General features: G+C 40.0%; 1 protein-coding gene across 1 annotated transcript in view; it reads left to right on the top strand.

The window, feature by feature from the left end:
• Window positions 1-16,760, top strand: part of rpa1 (replication protein A1) — a 62,035-nt gene extending 45,275 nt beyond the window's left edge. The window contains exons 13-17 of the mRNA XM_080210795.1: window positions 4,381-4,513; window positions 6,774-6,950; window positions 7,715-7,822; window positions 10,590-10,676; window positions 16,093-16,760. Coding sequence (XP_080066921.1) covers window positions 4,381-4,513; window positions 6,774-6,950; window positions 7,715-7,822; window positions 10,590-10,676; window positions 16,093-16,206 — 619 coding nt within the window. The 3' untranslated portion in view covers window positions 16,207-16,760. The remainder of the gene's footprint in view (window positions 1-4,380; window positions 4,514-6,773; window positions 6,951-7,714; window positions 7,823-10,589; window positions 10,677-16,092) is intronic.
• The last annotated feature ends 3,468 nt before the right edge of the window (window positions 16,761-20,228 follow it).

Here is a 20,228-nt window from a genome sequence, read left to right as displayed (position 1 = left end):
ACCTCAGACTTTTCTATCTTTCCCAACAGAAGAAGGTGGAAGAGAAAATGTCTGGGATGCGTGGGGTCCTTGATTATGCTGCCCGCTTTGCTGAGGCAGCAGGAAATCTAGCTGTATAGAGTCAGTGGATGGGAGGCTGGTGTGTGTGATGGATTGGGCTACATTCATGACCTTTTGTAGTTTCTTGTGACCTTGGGCAGAGCAGGAGCCATACCAAGCTGTGAAACAACTAGAAGTGATGTTTCCTCTTGTGCATGTGTAAAAGTTGATGAGAGTCATAGCTGCCAAATTTCCTTCCTCTCCTGAGAAAGTTGAGGCATTGGTGGGCTTTCTTAACTATAGTGTTGGCAGGACGGGGACCAGGATAGGTTAGTTGTGATCTGGAAACCTAAACTTGAAGCCCTTGACCTTTTCTATTTTGTCCCCGTTGATGTAGACAGGGACATGTTCTCCTCTCGACTTCCTGAAGTCGATGACAATTTCCTTTGTTGACAGTGAGGGAGAGATTAATGTCGCCACACCAGTTCATCAAATTCTGTCACATTCCTGTAATCTGTCTCATCATTGCTTGAGATCCAACTCACTATGGTTGTCTTGTCAGCAAACTTGAAAACAGAGTTGAAGGGGAATTTGGCCTCAGTCATAGGTGTGTAAGGACTATAGGAGGGGGCTGAGAGCACAGCCTTGTGGTGCACTGGTATTGAGGATGATCGTGGAGGTGTTGATGCTTATCCTTACTGATTGTCTGTAGCTTAGAAAATTCAGAATCCAGTCACAGGAGGAGGAGCTGAGGCCCAGGCCACAGAGTTTGGAGATGGTGGAATAATGGTGTTGCAGGCTGAGCTGTCGTCAATAAATAGGAGTCTGACATAGGTCTCTTTGTTATCTAAGTGTTCCCGAGTTGAGTGCAGGGCCAGGGAGATGGCATCTGCTGTGGATCTGTTGTGGCAGTAGGCCAACTAGTGGATCCAGGCAGGCCGGAGAACTGGAATGATTCATGCCGTGACTAGCCTTTCAAAGCACTTCATAACGATAGATGTCTGAGTCAACAGATGATAGTCATTAAGGTACACTGCTTGGCTTTTCTTTGGCAGTGCGGTAATGGCTGTCTTCTTAAAGTGGATAGGGACCTCAATTTAGTTTCAGGGAATTGAAGGATATGTGGAGCTAGGCAGGGAAGTGGAGTTGAGATCAAAGATCCACTACGATTATGTTGAATGGTAGGACAGGCTCAGCGAGCTGTGTAGTCTACTGCTTTTTCTTGTATTCTTCTGAGCTTGTTTTGACCAACAGGGGCCAGAGATGTACCTAGGTGCATATTTCTGAAATTGATCTCTTCCCACTCCCGGGTGGATGGTACTGGAAAGAATTTCAAATAAGTGATGCACTGTATACAAGTCTACTTTGCAGTAACTTAGGAAATTGTGGCTTTAAGCAATGAGTGAAGAGAAATTGATTTGATCTTCTGAAGTTCTGTTTTGGATTAGATGTATGTTAATCTAGAGCAGACCCATTTGTCTTGCCAGTAAGTCTAAGAAAATGCCTCCAACTGACAGTCGGTGTCAACAGCAAAAATCTTTCTTGTAGTTTTATAGGATTCCTATCAATAATTCAGCTTGAAGACATGCAGTCCAAGCCTGTTTTATTCCATTGCTTGCATGCAATGGTGGGGGTTGGAAAATTGTTGCTTTCAGTTTGTGTAATGGATGCATTATATTGACAGATGTGATATGGAACCAATCACTGCACGCAAGAGCTTTGGTGAAATTGTGCTATTGTGTTTGAGAAATTGCACTTAAAGGAGCACTAATGCATTTGAGCCATTTAGATATCTCTAATGTGAACCTATGTTTATTTCAGAATACGACTTGTGATAGTGGAAATGTGGATCAGTATATCCACACTGTCAGAACTGAGCAGCCTTTCCCTCTGAACTTTTTATTTTGCTTTATGTTGGAATTAAGAAAACTAGCAGAAAAGGCTGTTTAAGATATATATCAAATATTGTAGTTCTGAATGCCTTGTACTTAAATTTTGAGGGTTTTTTTGTTCTTTACTAGAAAAGGGCAGAATTAGATTTTCCAGTTTGTATTCATTGACTTGCTGCTTGGAACACATGCAGATCAGGCACAACAAAATCGAGGTCCAGGGCATAACTCCTTAGTGTGCTAAAAGTGCCTGAGACACCACCTTGAATAAGCATTGATAGCTGTACCTTTAGTTTCCCTCATCAGCCATCTTAATGCGCTGTGTGAGATTGGTGCTGAGTCGGAGGGCAGTTTGATGTGAATTTTCAGGAATTGAGTTGAACTCCCTAGACTCATTTTCCTGCACCTGGTTTACTTTTGTCCTGTTTTCCCCAGAGAGAAAATACTTGTGTTTTAACTGCTAGCCTTCAGGTTTAACATGTTGAATTTGAGCATCTAGTTCAGCAAGGGCTTGGCGGAAATGCATTGGAATGTTCAAGATTGTGGGATTTTGTTGTGTGGAATAGATCTGGAATTTATGTTGGTTTGTCTTACAAATCATCTCCGCTCTACCCCCTCAATAAAACCTTTATTGAATCAAGAGTGGAATTAATTCTCATTTTGTATGCTATTTATTTGCAGCAGGTGTTCTGCTGTTCAATTTTAAGTCAGTTTTTCTTGGTTTTACCATAACTGGAGAAGTCAGCCAAGAATTTGTTTTCTGATTCATACCAGAGGGATATAGAACCGTGCAGTTGGTGTGAGTATACCTGGTTTAGGGAGCGGAAAATGTCTACAACTTGTGTCGTGATCAGTACTTGATGCACCGGTTGTTGGAAGTTGGGGACTGAATTGGGTCCCACAACAATGCTCCTGAAGTTGGAATAGAGAACTTGAAGGAAATGTAGAAGATTGTCAAGAAGAGCAAGGACATTTTTTTCTTCTCTCACCCCACTCCATGGACACCGCAAAACCTCACTAAACATGAATGTTCTCGTTCAGTGTATTTCACTCGAAGACCATGCAGCCAAAACACACATCTTTTAACTTGGTGGTGGGGAGGGGAGCCAGATCAGGCCAGGTGGACCAAAATGAGTCGAGGCAGCTTCACATGATCTGTTCATGTCAATCACTTCTGATTCATCAGCTCCACCACTAAGTTGCCTGAAATAGAACATAGAACGTTACAATGACTGCCTTTTTTCGTGAAGGAGTATAGATCTATCCCACAGTGCAACAGCTGTTTTAAGAACATAAGAAATGGGAGTAGGCTGCGTAGTTATCAAATCTGCTCTGCCATCCAGTACAATCTTAATTGATCTTGGGCTTCAACTTCATTTTCTTACCAGCACTCGTGTCCTTTCATTCCCTGAGACACCCAAAATCTGTCTGTCCCAGACAAAAATTACCCAACAACGAAGCATCCACAATCCTCCTGGGATAACATTTTCCTTTGGGTGAAAACAATTTTCCTCATTTCAGTTCTGAATGATTGGCCCCTTACTCTGAGGCTGTGCCCCTCCCCCACTTTGCATTGCATCACACTCTACAACTGTATCAAGACTTCTTTATTCTTGTATTCCAATCCCCTTGCAATAAAGACTAACATACTTTTTGTCTTTCTAATTGCTTGCTGCACCCACATGCTAACTTTGTGTTTCTTGTACAAGCAAGCCTCTGAACATCAACACTTAAAATTTCTCAACTTTTAAATATTTTGCTTTTTTATTCTCACAACCAAAGTTAATAACTACCGTCACACTCCATCTGCCTGCTTGTTGTCAATCACCCAACCTGATTTGATTTGATATTTGATTTATTATTGTCACCTATGTTAGCATATAGTGAAAAGTATTGTTTCTTGCACAATATACAAACAAAGCATACCATACATATAGAAGGAAGGGAGAGGGTGCAGAATATAGTGTGTTGTAGTCATAGTAGGATGTAGAGAACCTACATCCCTGTGAGTGGGATTTTCCGCTAAAGTCAGTGGGTTTTTGAACAGCCCGCTGCATTTTGTGGCCCCACCCATGCCACAATGGGGATTACAAAACTTCACTCTCCACTTTTCTAGCAAACTGATTTGAATTGTGAAAGCATGCATGTTCCTGCCCATTGAATATGTTTAACTGCACATCTAGTGCTGCTTGATATAATTTGTGTCCACCCACTCTACTTGCAGCCTAACTGCCAGAGCTCAGCAAGGTGTCTTTTGTCACCCCCATCTCCCTCACCTGCTCCATTCATTTTCACCATCAGTTGTAGCTTGGACTTAACTATAACCCTCCCCCTGCCTGCCCTGTCAACACGAGTGGGGGGCCCATACTAGCAATCTAAACTGGATGGGGTAAGCTAGATTTATGAAACATCTTGCTGTGAAGGTTCATGTATAAAAATGCTTGCTACACAGGTTTGATAAGGAGGGTCAAGTGATGGAAGCAACGTCCATTTCTGAAGTAAAGGGCGGCTCCTTTGCTGGAGGAAACACAAACTGGAAGATGCTGCTTGAGGTTAAAAATGAGAATTTGGGTCATGGAGATAAGGTGAGCTTAGCTTGATTTTTTTGACATGCAGCCCAGCTGGCTGCAATGATAATGTAAATGCTTGTATAACCAATTGGTATAGTCACTTAATGATTTCATGCTGAGAATTCATCGCTGACAAATTATATAGTGTAATAAAAATATGTGCTTGTGCTCTTCCATAACATTGTTCTACTTTTCCTCTGCTTTCAACTTTCTTTGCCCCTTTTCCCTTCCCGAGACCTGTTTATGGAATGCATTGGCATGGATGCCTGCAACACATTACCTCTTACCCAGATTGGCAATATGCAAGTCTCAACTGAATGTTGCAGGCTATTTGCAGAGATTTGAGACCAAACCGGATCACTGTGTTGCCTGATACTTGCTTCCAGTGGGAGTTTGGAAAAGAAAAGCTTTTCTCCTTCTACCCAATGTATAAAAATAATTGCTACAGGGGCCACTTTCACTGTCTGTATTGGGTGAAGTCTGCATGGGTTGGGAACTTAATCTGTGTTCTCTCTGGTCTGAATGGATCAGTTGCACATGCCAAGGGAGTGAAATGCTTTAGGGCATTGTAGATATTTTGGTATTCAGTGTTGGGGAAAGGACATGGGGTTTGGCTGCTTTTAAAGGTCATCTTGTGCTTTGGTTAACACTAGAAAATGGTCTTAAAGTTGTACAGTATCTATTAGCATTTCATAGGATGGGGAATTAGTTGAACTGGCATCATTGGGAGGTAGACCCTGAGACCTTGCGCTACAGGAAATGGTGGAATTCCTGATGATTATCTTAAGTACAGGCAACTGCCGCCCACATCTTGTTAACATTGGATGAAGGAGGTCCCACTTTTGACAGCATTAGTTTAGACTTCTGAAAGAAGCTCTGTAAACATTGAACTCGGTCTTTTGTGACTGGTTTCTATTTATCTTTCTCTCTTGCTTTCTGACAGCTGTCAGAAAATCTAAACATTTAAACTTGATCAACAGAACGCTAATTAGAGTATTCAAAATTTATTTTTTTATTGGGAATAAACTCGCAGCATGACAACTATTGATTTATATGTTTTCTGGCATCAACCAAAATTGGTCTTTGTGTTTCTGTGTTTTGCAGTTGCTTACTGGATTTCACGTGCCTGTCTGTCTCCAGATCACTCGCATGACTTTGCTTGCCTTGTCAGCTTGTGCTTTAATAAGGCTTATAGAAAGCAAAATAGAAGTTATACATGTATGATCAAATGTCTTTTTCTCACCCACATGCAACTTGTGTCTTTAAAACTAAAAACTCACTTTTTAACTAAAAGCTTTTAAAAATTTGTCATCTCATTTTCCTCCAAGTAAGTTTGTAAAATAATAACTAGATGCCAAAGGAAACTGTTGATGGTTGAGCTAGTGAATGGTAACCTGCTTGGACTGCACCTGGTAAATTCACCCGAGTCCAGGCTGTAGAAAAATGTGAAGGCAATGCTTAAGCTTTTGGAAGAGGCTGCTCGAAATAGAATTGTTTATGAAGGCAATTCATTGGAAAACAATTGTCATTAAATATTGCATTTTTATTTTAATAAATAGCTAGGCTAATAGAAAATTCAATTACTATGGCACAAATGATAAGTCGTGCTGAGTGACTTATGAGGAAGGATAGTAGTATCATCCATTGGCCAGGTTAGCAACTTTGTTCCAAATGTGAACATAGGAGTTTAACAATTGTCCCATTATTTATTCCACTTTTATATCAATGAAAAGTATGGTTTAATAGGGAGAAATATCTGGCAATGTAATCTTTTTGTATGTCCTGTACTGTACCTCTTTCTCTGATGGATCTCTCCTTTATCACTGTAATTCTTTCAAGGAAGCAATCCCACAGAAAAAATCCAAGACATTGCCGAATCGTGCAGTTATTGCTTACAACAACTGATCCAGGAATATTGGCTGCATCTATAATGATTGATCCCACACAAGCAGGGCTGGGCAGAGCTTTTGCAAGTGAATTGCAAGAAGGGGGCAATAAGAGGAATTGGGCCACTGAGTGTGTATTTCCAGTTAAGGGTCAGAGTTAAAATTTAGCACTGCTGATCCAAGCTTGGCAATTGTGGACAACTTTCATTCGCTGCTATTTGAAGTATTGCACCTCAGTATCTAGGCAATCAGTGTGATCATTTCCATACTGGCGTCATGATGAAGATCTCAAACTTGATATTTTATGCATATCTTAGTGTGTAGTAACTTCATCAGTTGGTCATATCTACTTTATGTAATCCTTTACCTGAATAACATACTTCCTGCAGGCTGACTATTACACCACTGTTGGTACAATTGTGTATCTGAAGAAGGAAAATTGCATGTACCAGGCATGTCCCACTGCAGAGTGCAACAAGAAGGTTATTGATCAACAGAACGGCCTTTATAGGTGTGAGAAGTGTGATCGTGAATTTCCCAATTTCAAATATCGTATGATCCTATCAGTAAGTACATGTTGTGAAAACATTTGTGAAAGATTTAGTTTCAACTGTCTTACTAAATATCCTATTCCCGTGATGCAATGCACCCAGCAGGTTCTGAACTTTCCAGTCTGTTGCATCCTGATGGGTGCACAACACTGAAAGCGATGCCCATCATCAGTGGTGTGTATAGAACAACTTGGTGATTTCGCTCATGACTGATGTTCTGTGAGCCTGGCTCAGAAGCCTAGAATGAAAAATTCTCTCAGAGGCTGTTTTAAAAAAAAACAAATTGCTCTTCATGCATAGCTTCTAAGCACTCTTATAGTTAATCTTGTAATTTTGTTAATCCAACAGGACAGCTGCTGGAAGTTTGTATTACTGAAAGACTAGGATAAACCAACTAACAAAGGATCATTATGTTATAATTTTGCCTTGACATTTTATCTGAAGGTTTTAATTACATGGAATTAGACTTGTGAAACTTTGTCTAAAGCTTTATTCTGCCATTTGATTCCTTTAATATACTTTTGATATAAAATAAATTGTCCTTACTGTTAATGATGTGCGTTTAATTGTATGCAGGTGGTGAACAGTAACTGCAAATTCATTTGCACTCCGATCAGTGGAGACATGCTGGGACTGTTTGTTGGGTTAGGAGATGCATGCTTGTAATGTGTAGGTGCTCATAAAATTGTGTAAAGATTGGCTCCAGTTTTATCTTTCAACGGGCTTTCTGGCTTATTGTATAACTTTTTTAATGACCAGTGTATAATGTTGTCCTCAAGGTAAATCTAGCAGACTTTGGAGAAAACCAGTGGGTGACATGTTTCCAGGAGACTGCAGAGTCAATTCTTGGTCAGAATGCTAATTATCTTGGTGATCTAAAGGACTCGGTAAGTGTTTTTTTTAGTTGAACTAAACTTGTTGCAGCTTTAACTTTGGACAGAAACAGTTGAACTTCCTCTAGTATTTTTTCAACTTTTTTTCCTTCTCCCCTACTTCTGAAAAATCATCTCAGACCGTTTGCTATCACTATATAAGCTGGTCCCAAGTCACTACTAAATGCTACTGTCAAAGCGTTATTTTTCTTTACAAGTACTATTCCGTCCCAATAAGTATTTAATTGGGATCTTGAATTAAAATGTTTTTCAAAAGCTGCTATCAATACACCAGCGATAATTAGCTTTTTGACATTTTTGGGTTTGTCCAGATTAATCTCTGCAATTTGGGTTTTGCAAAAATCTAGTGCTGTGGGAGACAGCCCTAAGTTCTCGATTTATTTTACAAAAATTAATTTAAGTAGCTGTTTGAAATATTGTAAACTTGGTGTATTTAATGTAATAATCAAACTGGGCCTACTGATTAATGCTTCACCATTTCTCCCACTTGGACGTTGTGTGAATGCTCTAATTTCCAATTCACCGAAGTGGATCCGTTATTCATGGCTGCTTTGTCCAAGCTTTTGTCTTTGTGGATTGCTTGAGTGAATTTCATGAAGCAACAGATGCCATATGTAAAGTTTATTTTCATGTTCACATAAATCTGCATATATTTCAAGATGTTGATACTTACAGATAATTGAGAATTTATCCCCCAGTGAGGCAGCTGCCCTTTTCAATCCTCCAGGCCCATAAACTTCAATCAAGATGAACCAATGTAAATAAGACTGAATTGGTTGTGCTTTATGGCTTGAGCCACCTGGGCTCAGGGACTGTATATGTGCTGTAGTTGAAGTGTGTGGTGATTTCGGTAAAATGATCATTCTTGGTGACCCCCCCCCCCCCGCCTTATCTTTCCTGCCAACTAACCCCATTATCTTGTACCCAGCCTAGTTCTCTTCAATCTCAAAACATTTCTTCTGGTCACACAAGTAGGAAAAAAAATACACTCTAACCTATCCCGCGCAGATTGCCTGGCACCAAGTCATTTCTAGATTTCAACACTTTCTGGATTATTTAGTTATTTATTATTGTCACAAGTAGGCTTACATTCACACTGAAATGAAGTTACTGTGAAAATCACCTAGTCACCACACTCCGGCACCTGTTCGGATACACTGAAAGGAGAATTTAACACGGCCAATGCACCTAACCCACACGTCATTGGACTGTGGGAGGAAACAGGAGCATCAGGAGAAAACCCATGCAGACACGGGGAGAATGTACAAACTCCACACAGACAGTGACCCAAGCCGGGAATCGAACCTGCATCCCTGGCGCTGAGAGGCAGCAGTGCTAACCACTGTGCCGCCCTGTATGCAATGCCATTTAGAATACCTAACCACAAGTGTGTGACACAGCACCATAGATATAAATATTTACTTGAAACATGAGTTCCAATACTATAAAGCAGAAATAAAAGTTATTTTACTTTTCCTAAATGCGATATCTTCCATGTTTCTGCTCCCAAAATGGTGTACCAAGCAGTACTTATGTTGCTTGGGTCTGTTCCAAAAATCACTGGACAACTCGTCTTTCTGAACAATAGATTTCTGGGCCAATAAGATTGGTGTAGTGATGAAAATTTATGCGCTGAAAGGTGAACAGTTTTTAAAATCAAATATATTCAAGGTTATTCAAGTGAAGGGTTCTACTTTGACCTGTCTATCTCTTCTGCATGTAACATGGATTAGTCAACATTTCTGGCACTTGGCTTTAATGTTTTCAACATTTTTTTTTTAGCCTAAGGTTTGGGGTTTTTTTATTGCCAAGATTGTTTAAAGAGCTTGAAAAGTCACATGAGCATCTCACCTGCCCTCACCACCACCAACCCTGAATTTTAAAGCAGCTCGTATATTTTGCATTTTGTGGATTTCCCTGCTCTAAGATCTACCCGCAGTATTATCTTTATAGCCTTTCAGACATGTGTTTATGTTTTAGTAGCAGAAAGTATAAAGTGTCAGGAAAGATTCAAGGCGAAGGGGCAACAGTTGAACTTGGATGTCGTGAAAAGTCCATATTGCTTTCTAGCTAGTGAGCATATTTAACTTGGTGGTAGCTAAGTAAAAGTGGAAAGAAAGTTGTGCAAGTGAAACTTTCTAGCCTAAGTTGCACGTTCCATTTCCTGTATCTATTTGGTAAGGAAAGGATGTTCAGTAAAGTTTATTAATGTTGAGGTGAATGTTTAGTGTTTTGTTAAGTCACAGGATTGTATAGAATAAAAGATGTCAGTGTGATCCTGAATTATAGTTTCTGTACTCAGCACTCATGCTAACATAAACACAAAACCAACGAGGCAGAAATGACAGATGGCAATAAATAAAAAACAATTAAAGTGAAATATGATTGCATTCTTGTATGCGCAGGAGAAACATATGCAGCTGTTTGGTGATAGTTTACTGGTTTAGGGCTGAGGTATGAGTCTTTTTAACAGTGCATCGAAATATTAGGTAGCCATATGTCATTATTTGAGAGGAGCAGATTCCTAAAGAACTTGCAAAGTGCATCTGGTTTCCTCCCCTTGACTAGGAGAAAGTTACCGAGCTTATTATGATGTGACTTTGCTACGCTTAAAGCCTTTGAAGACACAGTTGAGTGAAGTAGCCTTTTTTTCTCCATTCCCTGAGAGTTACTTGTAACCTGAAATGCATGCCTTGGTCAGCAAAACATTTTTGTTTATCTTGTTATTTGTGGCATTATTCCTTCTCTTTTTTTTTGGTAGAATGAACAGGCCTTTGAGGAAATTTTCCAAAATGCCAACTTCCGGTCATACACCTGCAGGATTCGTGTCAAACTCGAAACGTACAATGTGAGTAACTTTACCTGGAGTAGGTTTCACATAGTGTGGCTGGGTTTTCTTTCAAGGAAACCCACTAGGGTTAGTCACCTTATTTCAGTAGGTTTGGAACAAAGTAAAACAATCAGAAGTGCTTCACTTTTGTGTCTGATGTTTACTGTTTCTAGTTGAGCTTTCAACTAGGCAACCTGTGAGGATGGGACTGTCTGTAACAAATGATCTGTCTGAATCAGATCTAGTCCCTGCCACTATTGAACTACCGTGGTGCCGTGGAGACTGAAGTTGGCACTAGTTTTTCAATTTTACTCCTACCTGGCTTCTTCCCAGCCCTTCCAACTGTTCTGCGCCAGTTTCTTCTAAAAACGTCTCTGAGCATATTTTGCTCTGAAGACAGTATATAAATGCAAGCTGTTGAAATTGGCGTTTTAATGAGGTTTGAATTTCTTGCGATTGTGGCCCTCTGTCAGGAATCACTATAGACAGCAGGTATTTGCAGGCAGTCAGGTTGCACAAAATCGTTTCCCTTAACAACGAAAGGTAATTGTGTTTGCCTCTAGTAAATTAAACCCCCTATCGCCTTTAATAATTCATCCTCTTTTGAAAAGGGACATCTTTGACTGGGGGGCATGATCTGGGAAGTAAGATCAGGACACATTCATGGCATAAAGTATCAGATGTGTATCTGCGAAAATAAAATTAAACTACTACACTGAAAATATATCTAAACTGTTTTCACCAATTCCTGGAATATTGCTCTTCCCTTCTCCACCAGGATTGTATTACCTTCACTGGAGAGACTCGCTGATTGTTTAGTGTCTGTAGCTGACCTTGAAATTGCACTTAAACAACATTTTAACCAAACAAGAAATAAGTTTTAGACTTTTCTTTGCCCTCAAATGTTACCCATTCATGGGGGCAGCTGTTTAATTTACAGATCAAGATCCTGCAATACATTTTCCACTCAGTCCATAGCATGTACTGTCATTAATAACGCCCTCTGACTTTTATTCTGGCTGTCCTTTCCTCATCCTTGATCTTTCCACTTCCTTTAATATTACTGATTTTTATATCTGCTTCCATTGCCCCTTCTCAGCAGTCTACCTATGCCTTGTTGCAGTTGCCTATCTCAAGTGATTTGCATATCCTTCTTTTAAAGAATCGTAGAATCCTATGGTGCAGAAGGAGGCCATTTGGCCCATCAAGTCTGTACTGACCATAATCCCACCCAGGCCCTATCCCCATAACTCCATGCATTTGTCGTAGCTAGCCCTCATGGCCAATCCATCTAACTTGCACATTCTTTTGAACATATAGAAACCACGCAGATGCGGGGAGAACGTGCAGACTCCGCTCAGACAGACCGAGGCCGGGAATTGAACCCGGCTCCCTCGCGCTGTGAGGCAGCAGTGATGGCACCACTGTGCCATCTTTCTATCATTTCTATTGCCCTGCCTGCACAGTCACATTTGAGATTTCCATCCTTCTTCTTCCCTGCTGCAAATTTAGGCTTGTACTCTTACTTTTATATTCTGTATCTTCGAGCTCTCCCTATTGGTAAACCTTCATTCCAGCATATCAAAGCATGTTTAATTTCCCAGCCAACAAGGTAATTTATACTGAGCAGTCAAGCAACAACAGCTTGCATTTATAAAGTGCTTTTAAAGTAGTGGCTCCACAGGAGTATTTATCAAACTAAATTTTTATACCCAAGCCAAGGCTTGGTCATAGGGGAGGCAAGCTGTAATGAGTGTCAAAGGGAGAGAGGGGAGGAGGAGAGGGCTTTAGAAAAAGAAATACACAATTTAGGACCTGGGAAGTTGCAGGTATGACTGTCGGTCGTGGGTTAATTAAAAATAAGGATGCTCAAGAGCCCAGATTTAAAGGCTGAGCAAGTGGTGTCTCAACACCAGCTTGAAGTCCAACAGGTTTATTTGGTAGCATGAGCTTTCGGAGCATTGCTCCTTCGTCACTCGTGATGGATTTTGATGTGGTATTGTGAGATTTCTGAGACTCACCAGATGTGAAGTAGCAGCGCTGCAAAAGCTCATGATACCAAGTAAACTTGTTGGACTTTAACCTGTTGTTGTGAGACTTCAGGTTGTTTTCGTTAGAAATAAGGCGGCTAAGAGGGGACCTTATTGAAACATAAGATGATTAGAGGTTTAGATAGGGTGGACAGTGATAGCGTTTTTCCTCGGATGGAGAAAGCTAGCACAAGGGGGCATAGCTTTAAATTAAGGGGTGGTAGTTATAGGACGGATGTCAGAGGTAGGCTCTTTACCCAGAGGGTGGTGAGGGATTTGAATGCCCTCCCTGCTGCAGTTGTAAATGCGCCTAGTTTGGGGGCGTTTAAGAGATCCGTGGATAGGTTTATGGATGGAAAGGGATTGGTTTAGGTTAGAGGGTCATTGCTTTTTAATTGGTCGGCGCAACATCGTGGGCCGAAGGGCCTGTTCTGCGCTGTAATGTTCTATGTTCTTACTGTGCCCATCCCATCCAACACTGGCATCTCCACATCAGAATTAAAGGAGTGCAGAGCTCGAGGGGGTTATAGGGCTGGAGATGGAAATTACAGAGATTGAAAGGGGAGAGGCCATGAAGGGATTTGGAAAATGGAATAAGATTTTTAAAATTACGGCGTCGTTTATCCAGGAGTCAGTGTGCCGGAATAATAGTGAATGGAGCTTGATGCAGGTTAGGATAAAAAGAGATTCCAGTTGTTTTGATTTTTACTTTTTTTGTGCTATTTTGTCCTCAAATGATTTTCCTCAACTTTAGAAGTCAGCATAACAATGCCACAGTACTATGGCTTCAGCTTTAACTGCCAAGCATTTATTGAACAGTAACACTCACACAACATTGACTTTTACTGTAGTTATTCAACACAACTGTCTCCTGAGTGAGTGGAAAATAATTTGTAACTGCTGCATCAAAATATGTATTAAGTGGCAGTTCACTTTTTATTTGCTTTTCTGTGTCCATGGAAGCTATCTGGCTCAACTATCACTCTTTCTAATTTGAACCAGCCAGGCTGAGAATTAATTTTCAGAAAACCACTGGGATCAAGCAGATTTAAATAATTGTCTGTTAAACTTGAAAAAAGTGCCAATCAGACACCTATTTGAACAAATCCCACATGATATTTGTATATGAATTAAAAGGTTTGGCCCCTCCTTCAGATTCTGAGTTGAAGCAAAATTACTAAAATCTATAACATTTAATCAGAATAATTTAGGATTTGATATGTGGTTGAAGCTGGTTTTTATCCCCTTCTGCACTTGAAAGATGAAAATTTAATGCCATGAGATGCATAATTTTTTTGGCCACTGTCCTCTCCTGTTTATACAAACTTGGTGACTCGAACATGAAACACCGGAAACATGAGACTGAATTCCAGCTTTATGCTAGTGATACACTTTTTACCTTTCTACCTCCTGTTGGTAAGTCAAAGGCTGCTCTTCAACTCAATGTGTTGGGTGAATCAAAAGTTCTTCCAACTCGTGTGTTGGATGCTATTCCTAAAGCTATTTTGTCAGCTCCTACATCTATTTTCTTAAATGCATCCATGCCTTTAATGAGTTTTTTGGATTAAACCGATGAGTTTGAAACCTTATTGTTTAGTCTAGAACTTAACTTGCTTCCCCTCATCTCTTTAATCAATAACCTTTTGAACCTTTAAAATAGTGCTTGCCTTTGCTCCTCTATTTCCCTCCTCATCTCCCCGCTTTACAGTTGCCAAGACTCTAATCCATGCTTCTTTCGTAAATTACAACTCATTCAAAATTCTGTCTCTGTCCATATCTTTGTTCACAAAGAGCCCTATATTCCCTCTCCTCAATCGTTATCACTTTCAAAATCTTTCTCTCTTGCTTCCACTTTGGCCTCAATTTGACGTACCTCTACAATTTAACTGAATTCTGTGGCTCCACTAGCTTTTCAGACACTGGTGTTCCATACTGTATATTGATCTTATTTACAACCACCGTACTTCCATCATCTGGAACTCCCTGTCTAAATCATTGTGCCTTATCTCCTCCCTACTTGCTTTCAAAAGTCATCTTTAACCTTTTTACTTGCCCAGTTCGACATACTTGTTCTTCCCTGCACTCATTTCTTTGCACTTAAAGCTTTTCAAGAAGTCTTTCTAACAGATGGCGCACTATACAAATATAAGTTATTTAATGTGCTCCCTACTCCACAGCTTGGAGTTGTTTTCTGACATCTTTCCAGGACTTTGACAATGTTCAAATAATCATTATTTATCAGTAAAGTATCTGCCCAAAAATGTTGCTTAATTATTGTCAGACATTGCTGTAAATATTAAACTGCTGAGATGCTTTAAATCTCCATTGCGTTAAGGAAGATTACTGTGGCAGTGACCAATTCTGAATGAGCTTAAATAAGAAAAGATGTCAGCAGTTATGCTCACATTGAATTCCTAAAGCATCTTCCCAAATGAGGAGACCAGATTCTAAATCCCCATTCTGCCTGTGTGCTTGCTAATAGAGTCCGATTGTATTTGAAATGAAAAATGATTCCTTTAGCTTTTACAGATTATGCTGAATCTTGGAGCCACTCAGAACAGCAATATACAGAAGTATATAGTCAGCTTGTAGAGTTGGAGAGCACCACCTAAGGACATGCAGTTGGTATAGTTTTTTTGAGGGATCAATCTGTGCAGGCCAAGCAGGGACAAGAATGATTATAATATTTAGTGACTGGCTGGTGTGGTGGTTTCTGCCACTATTTTTCATAAACACTTGATAGGATTGTCAAGTCAAATTCCAGCAGAGTGAGTCTTCTGATGTCTTGCCAACACAAGGCTTGCTTTATACTGCAACTATTATTGCAGCTTGCAGAAGTCCAATTTTTAGCCATATATACAGAATGGCAAAGGTGGTAGGATTGTGTCACAGTTTGGGTATATGTCCCACAACCCAGAAGGAGAACTTTGTGAACCAGCATGTTGACTATGCCATATCACAGGTTGGGCACAAGTATAAAGGTGGTAGAGGAATAGACTTGTTCCTTCTCCTGCAGGAACTTTATCCAAAAGATAGATTGATTGGTGTTAATGGTATCTGCATGGAATTTTCAGTGGGCCAAAAATTTCTCACTGGTGAGTAGAGTGTAAATACAGCAACTTAACCTTAAATGCAACAAGTCAAAGTGCAAAAATTATAAAAGTTTAAAATTAGTGGTGATTTGGGTCAAACTCATTAAACTGTTGCAGCTTGTACATTTTATACCAGCAGCCATTCTTTAGAAGTAGATTGAATGGGACAAAAAAACTACCACTTGCTATTTTTCATGTGCATGAAGAAGATTTTAATGCAATTTGAACAACTGGAGGTGATCTATGATAATAAGGCAATGAGAGAGCAAATCTGTGATATGGATTTTAATTGTTTCTTCTTCATATTTGCAGGATGAATCTCGCATCAAAGCGACAATGATGGATGTGAAACCAGTGGACCATAAGGAGTACAGCAAGAGACTGATAATGAATATTAGGAAACATGCAGCTACACTAGCTTACTGAATGCTGAGTAGATGTGAAGAATGAGCACTGCACAACTGGAAGAAGCTGAGTGCTTTAAATCTTCAATTAAAACACTTTGTATTATGCTTTGAAAATCTAAGACTTTTTAAACTTAGAATCAGTTCCAGAATTCTGCATTTCCATGGATGCTATAGAAGTGCCACTCCTTGAGAACTAGCAATGTTGAATTTCGATCAACATGTATTGAATGATGAGACAGAGAGTACTTGTATATGGATGTAGGCTCCCCTATCAAGGTATGGTTTACCTATGTGAAGTAGCATTGTAAATCACTGGGCGACTGCAAAACCATTTTTCTTTTTGTTCCTCCCCCTCCCCACCCCCCTCACACTTGCGCGACTTATTTCAGTGTTTCATTCTAATAAACACTGACAAATAGCTTATGAGACTTGAGTGTATCTGTTAGAATGATTCTATCAAAATGACAGTGTAGTGATGAAAACTATCTGTTCAATCTAAAGGCCCGTTTTTAATACTTGCAGTTGATTTCCTGTGGCATTGCTTATGGAGCGAAATAAATTATTTTCTCTCTTTGTCTTTGTTTTCTCCTGTCTTTTTGCATCACTGTCCCCTCCTGTTTGTATTTAACTTTATCCTCTCGGGTGTCAACTATAGCTCAGTGGGTAGAGTTTCTGTCTCTGAGTTACAAGTTCAAACCCACTCTAGAGATATGAGCACATAATCAGGCTGACACTCCAGCGCAGTACTGAGAGAGTGTTGTGTTGTCTGTGGTTAGCACAGACTAGTTATTTTCCCCCATTTGAAGGAGAAAGCAGTGGGAGGAATTTATTTTGTCCTTTGAGGCACAGCACTCCATTTGATTGCTGGTTCAGAGCGTGCCTTTTAGTTTCAGGCGGTGCGTAGTTTAGATGATAAAACACGATTTTGTTTTTACAAACAGTCATGCCAGACTTTGACTCAAAAGACTGAACTTGCCCCACAACTTGGTAACTTAGACCCAAAATTAATTTTGCATAGATCTTAAAGGATAACAAACAAGAAGCCTTCCAAGGAAAGACCTTTAAAACCTATCCAACTCCCCAAAACGGGCTGCTTGGCTCAGTCTGTCCATGCTGGTGTTTATCCTCATCATTGGGGCCCCTCCATCATTCATCTACATTTACTGTCATAACCATCACTATCATGCTTTACTAGTTTTCCCTTAAATACATCGAGACTATTTGTTTCAACCGCTCCCTGAGGTGACAATTTCCACTTTCTCTGGGTGAAGAACTTTCTGAAGTCCCAGCTGGATTCTTGATGACTCTTTATTTGATGGCCTCCAGTTATGCTCTTCACCACAAATGGAAACTACTCTCTATCCACACTATGCAAGCCTTTTATAATTTTAAAGATCTCCAGGTCTCTCAACTGCCTTCTGTTTGGGAGACTTGACCTGATAGTTCTGTCTTGATATGTATATCCACAGGTGGGTGACACAGTGGTTAGCACTACTGCCTGGATTCCTGGCTTGGGTCTAAGTGGAGTTTGCATGTGTCTGCGTGGGTTTCTTCCCTGTGTTCCGGTTTCCCCTCACAGTCCAACGATGTTCAGATTAGGTGAATTTGCCATAATGCGTTAGCCCTTAATGTCCTGGAATGCATATGTTAGAGGGATTCGCATGGTAAATATGTGGGGTTATGAGGATATGGCCTAGGTGGGATTGTTGCTGGTGCAGGCTCGATAGAACAAATGGCCGCTTTCTGTGATTCTAGGTATACATAGACTTGGTATCATCCTTGTAAACCGTGATGTTTATCCTCACCAGTATCTAGATTCTTTTTTCACTATGGCAACCCGAACTGCCAGTAATATTTCACATGTGATCTAACCAAGATTCATTTAAGGTTTAGCATAACTTCCCTATTTTTAATTCTATTGATTTTTTTTCCTTTTTCAGTGACCTTGCTAACCTGTGGCACAGCTTTTAGTGATTAGGTATTTGAATTCTGACAGCCCTTTGTTCCTCTACCCCACCAAAACTTTCAAGCAATTAAGTGATGCCATATCCTTAACAAAATATAATTTCGTGCTGGTTAGGTGTATCGGCCATGTTCAATTGCCCCTTAGCTAACCCCCCGACACTATGATAAATGCATGACAATAGGACCTGACTGGGATTGTGGTCGATACAAACTTAATGGGCCAAATGGCCTCCTGCAGTGTAGGATGCTATGCTAAATTCTCCCTCTGTGTACCCAAACAGGTGCCAGAGTGTGGCAACTAGCGAATTTTCACAGTAACTTCATGTAAGCCTACTTGTGACATTAAGACCATAAGACATGAATAGAATTAGGCCACTCGGCCCATTGAGTCCACTCTGCTATTCAATCATGGCTGATACTCTTCTCCCTATTCTTGCATCTTTTCTCCATAACCCTGATCCCCTTATTAATCAAGAACCTATCTATCTCTGTCTTAAAGATAGTCAATGACCTGGCCTCCCCACAGCCTTCTGTGGCAAAGAGTTCCACAGATTCATCACTCTGGCTGAAGAAATTCCTCCTCATCTGTTTTAAAGGATCATCCCTTTAGTCTGAGATTGTGCCTTCTGTTCTAGTTTTTCCTACTAGTAGAAACATCCTCTCCACATCCACTCTATCCAGGCCTCATTGTAAGTTTCAGTAAGATCCTCCCCACCCCAAATAGTTTGAACTTTAAAAGTCATCAGTAAAAAGGTGATTCTAACCCTTTCAATCCATCAGGCCTAATATCATTGGAACATAATGCCCCATTATTATTATTAAAAGGACAGTAGAGTATCTTCAAATTCTGTACTGATAAAACTGTATAGAGACTGATTTCAATATTATTGACATTTTTGGTTGAGTCAGATGTAATAACACAGATATTAAGATGCTAATCAGAGATGCAATTGGATTAATCCAGAAACCCAGCTAATGTTCTGGGAACCCAGATTCGAATCCCGCCATGGCAGCTGGTAGAATTTGAATTCAGTAAAAGATATCTGGAATTAAGAATCTATAGCTGACCATGAAACCATTGTCAAATGTTGGGAAAACCCATCTGGTTTACTAAGGTCCTTTTAGGGAAGGAAATCTGTTCTTACCTGTTCTGGCTTGCATGTCATTCCAGAGCCACAGCAATGTGGTTCTCTCAACTGCCCTCCAAAGGCAACTAAGGATGGGCAATAAATGCTAGCCAGCCAGCAACACCCATGTCCCATGAATGAGTTTTAAAAAAAAAATAAACTCCAAAGTCATATAAATCAACCAAAAATCTCATTTTGAAAGCTGGATGTTGAGTTTTATATTAATTTGAACTACATTTCAGTGAGTGTGTTTTCTCAGTTAAACTAGGTGCAGCGTTTGTCTTCAAGAAGCAGGTGTGTAGGTCTGTAAAATGTGTGGAAAAAAACTAATATTGAGTGATAGTTGTGTGTTAGGCAACAGTACTAAGGGATATGTAATCAAAGGCTAAAAGGGATTGAGATCCAGATCAACCACGTTCTAATTGAATGAGCTCAAGGGGCTGAATGGTCTACTTCTGTTGTGCTTGCTATCCTTTCTTTCACTTTCCTATTACGGTTATCCGTTGTCTTCTCATTGTTGATTTTTAATGAGGCAAGAAAGTTTTTAAATACCTTGTTAATATTGGCTTTCATTCTAACTGCAGGGGTTGGGAGCATCAGTGCCACCCTTGAAGTATAGCCACAATATCAATGAGCTTATTTAGTGGGGGATACAGAAACAACTACTTACTCTCGTCTAATTAAATTTGTGGGTGTAATTAAATATTTGACTGAATTAAACTGGGTTTTATCAGTAAGAATTAGTTGACTTCCTACAGCATTCCTCACTATGTCTCAAAAATCAATGGGTTTCAACAATACTTGGTGTTAGAGTAGGACTGAGGAAGAACTGATGTAGTTTTTGGCAAAGATGCAAGTCCGAATCACAGAATCACAATACACTACAGCACAGAAGAGGCCTTTTGGCCCATCAGGTTTGCACTGACACATGAAATGCCCTGACCTGCCC

This window comes from Carcharhinus amblyrhynchos, chromosome 23 (genome assembly GCF_965287045.1).
Source record: "Carcharhinus amblyrhynchos chromosome 23, sCarAmb.v2.hapA, whole genome shotgun sequence".
In the NCBI taxonomy this organism is placed as follows: domain Eukaryota; kingdom Metazoa; phylum Chordata; class Chondrichthyes; order Carcharhiniformes; family Carcharhinidae; genus Carcharhinus; species Carcharhinus amblyrhynchos.
Note: the sequence above shows the minus strand (reverse complement) of the source record. Positions and strands in the feature narration are given on the sequence as shown.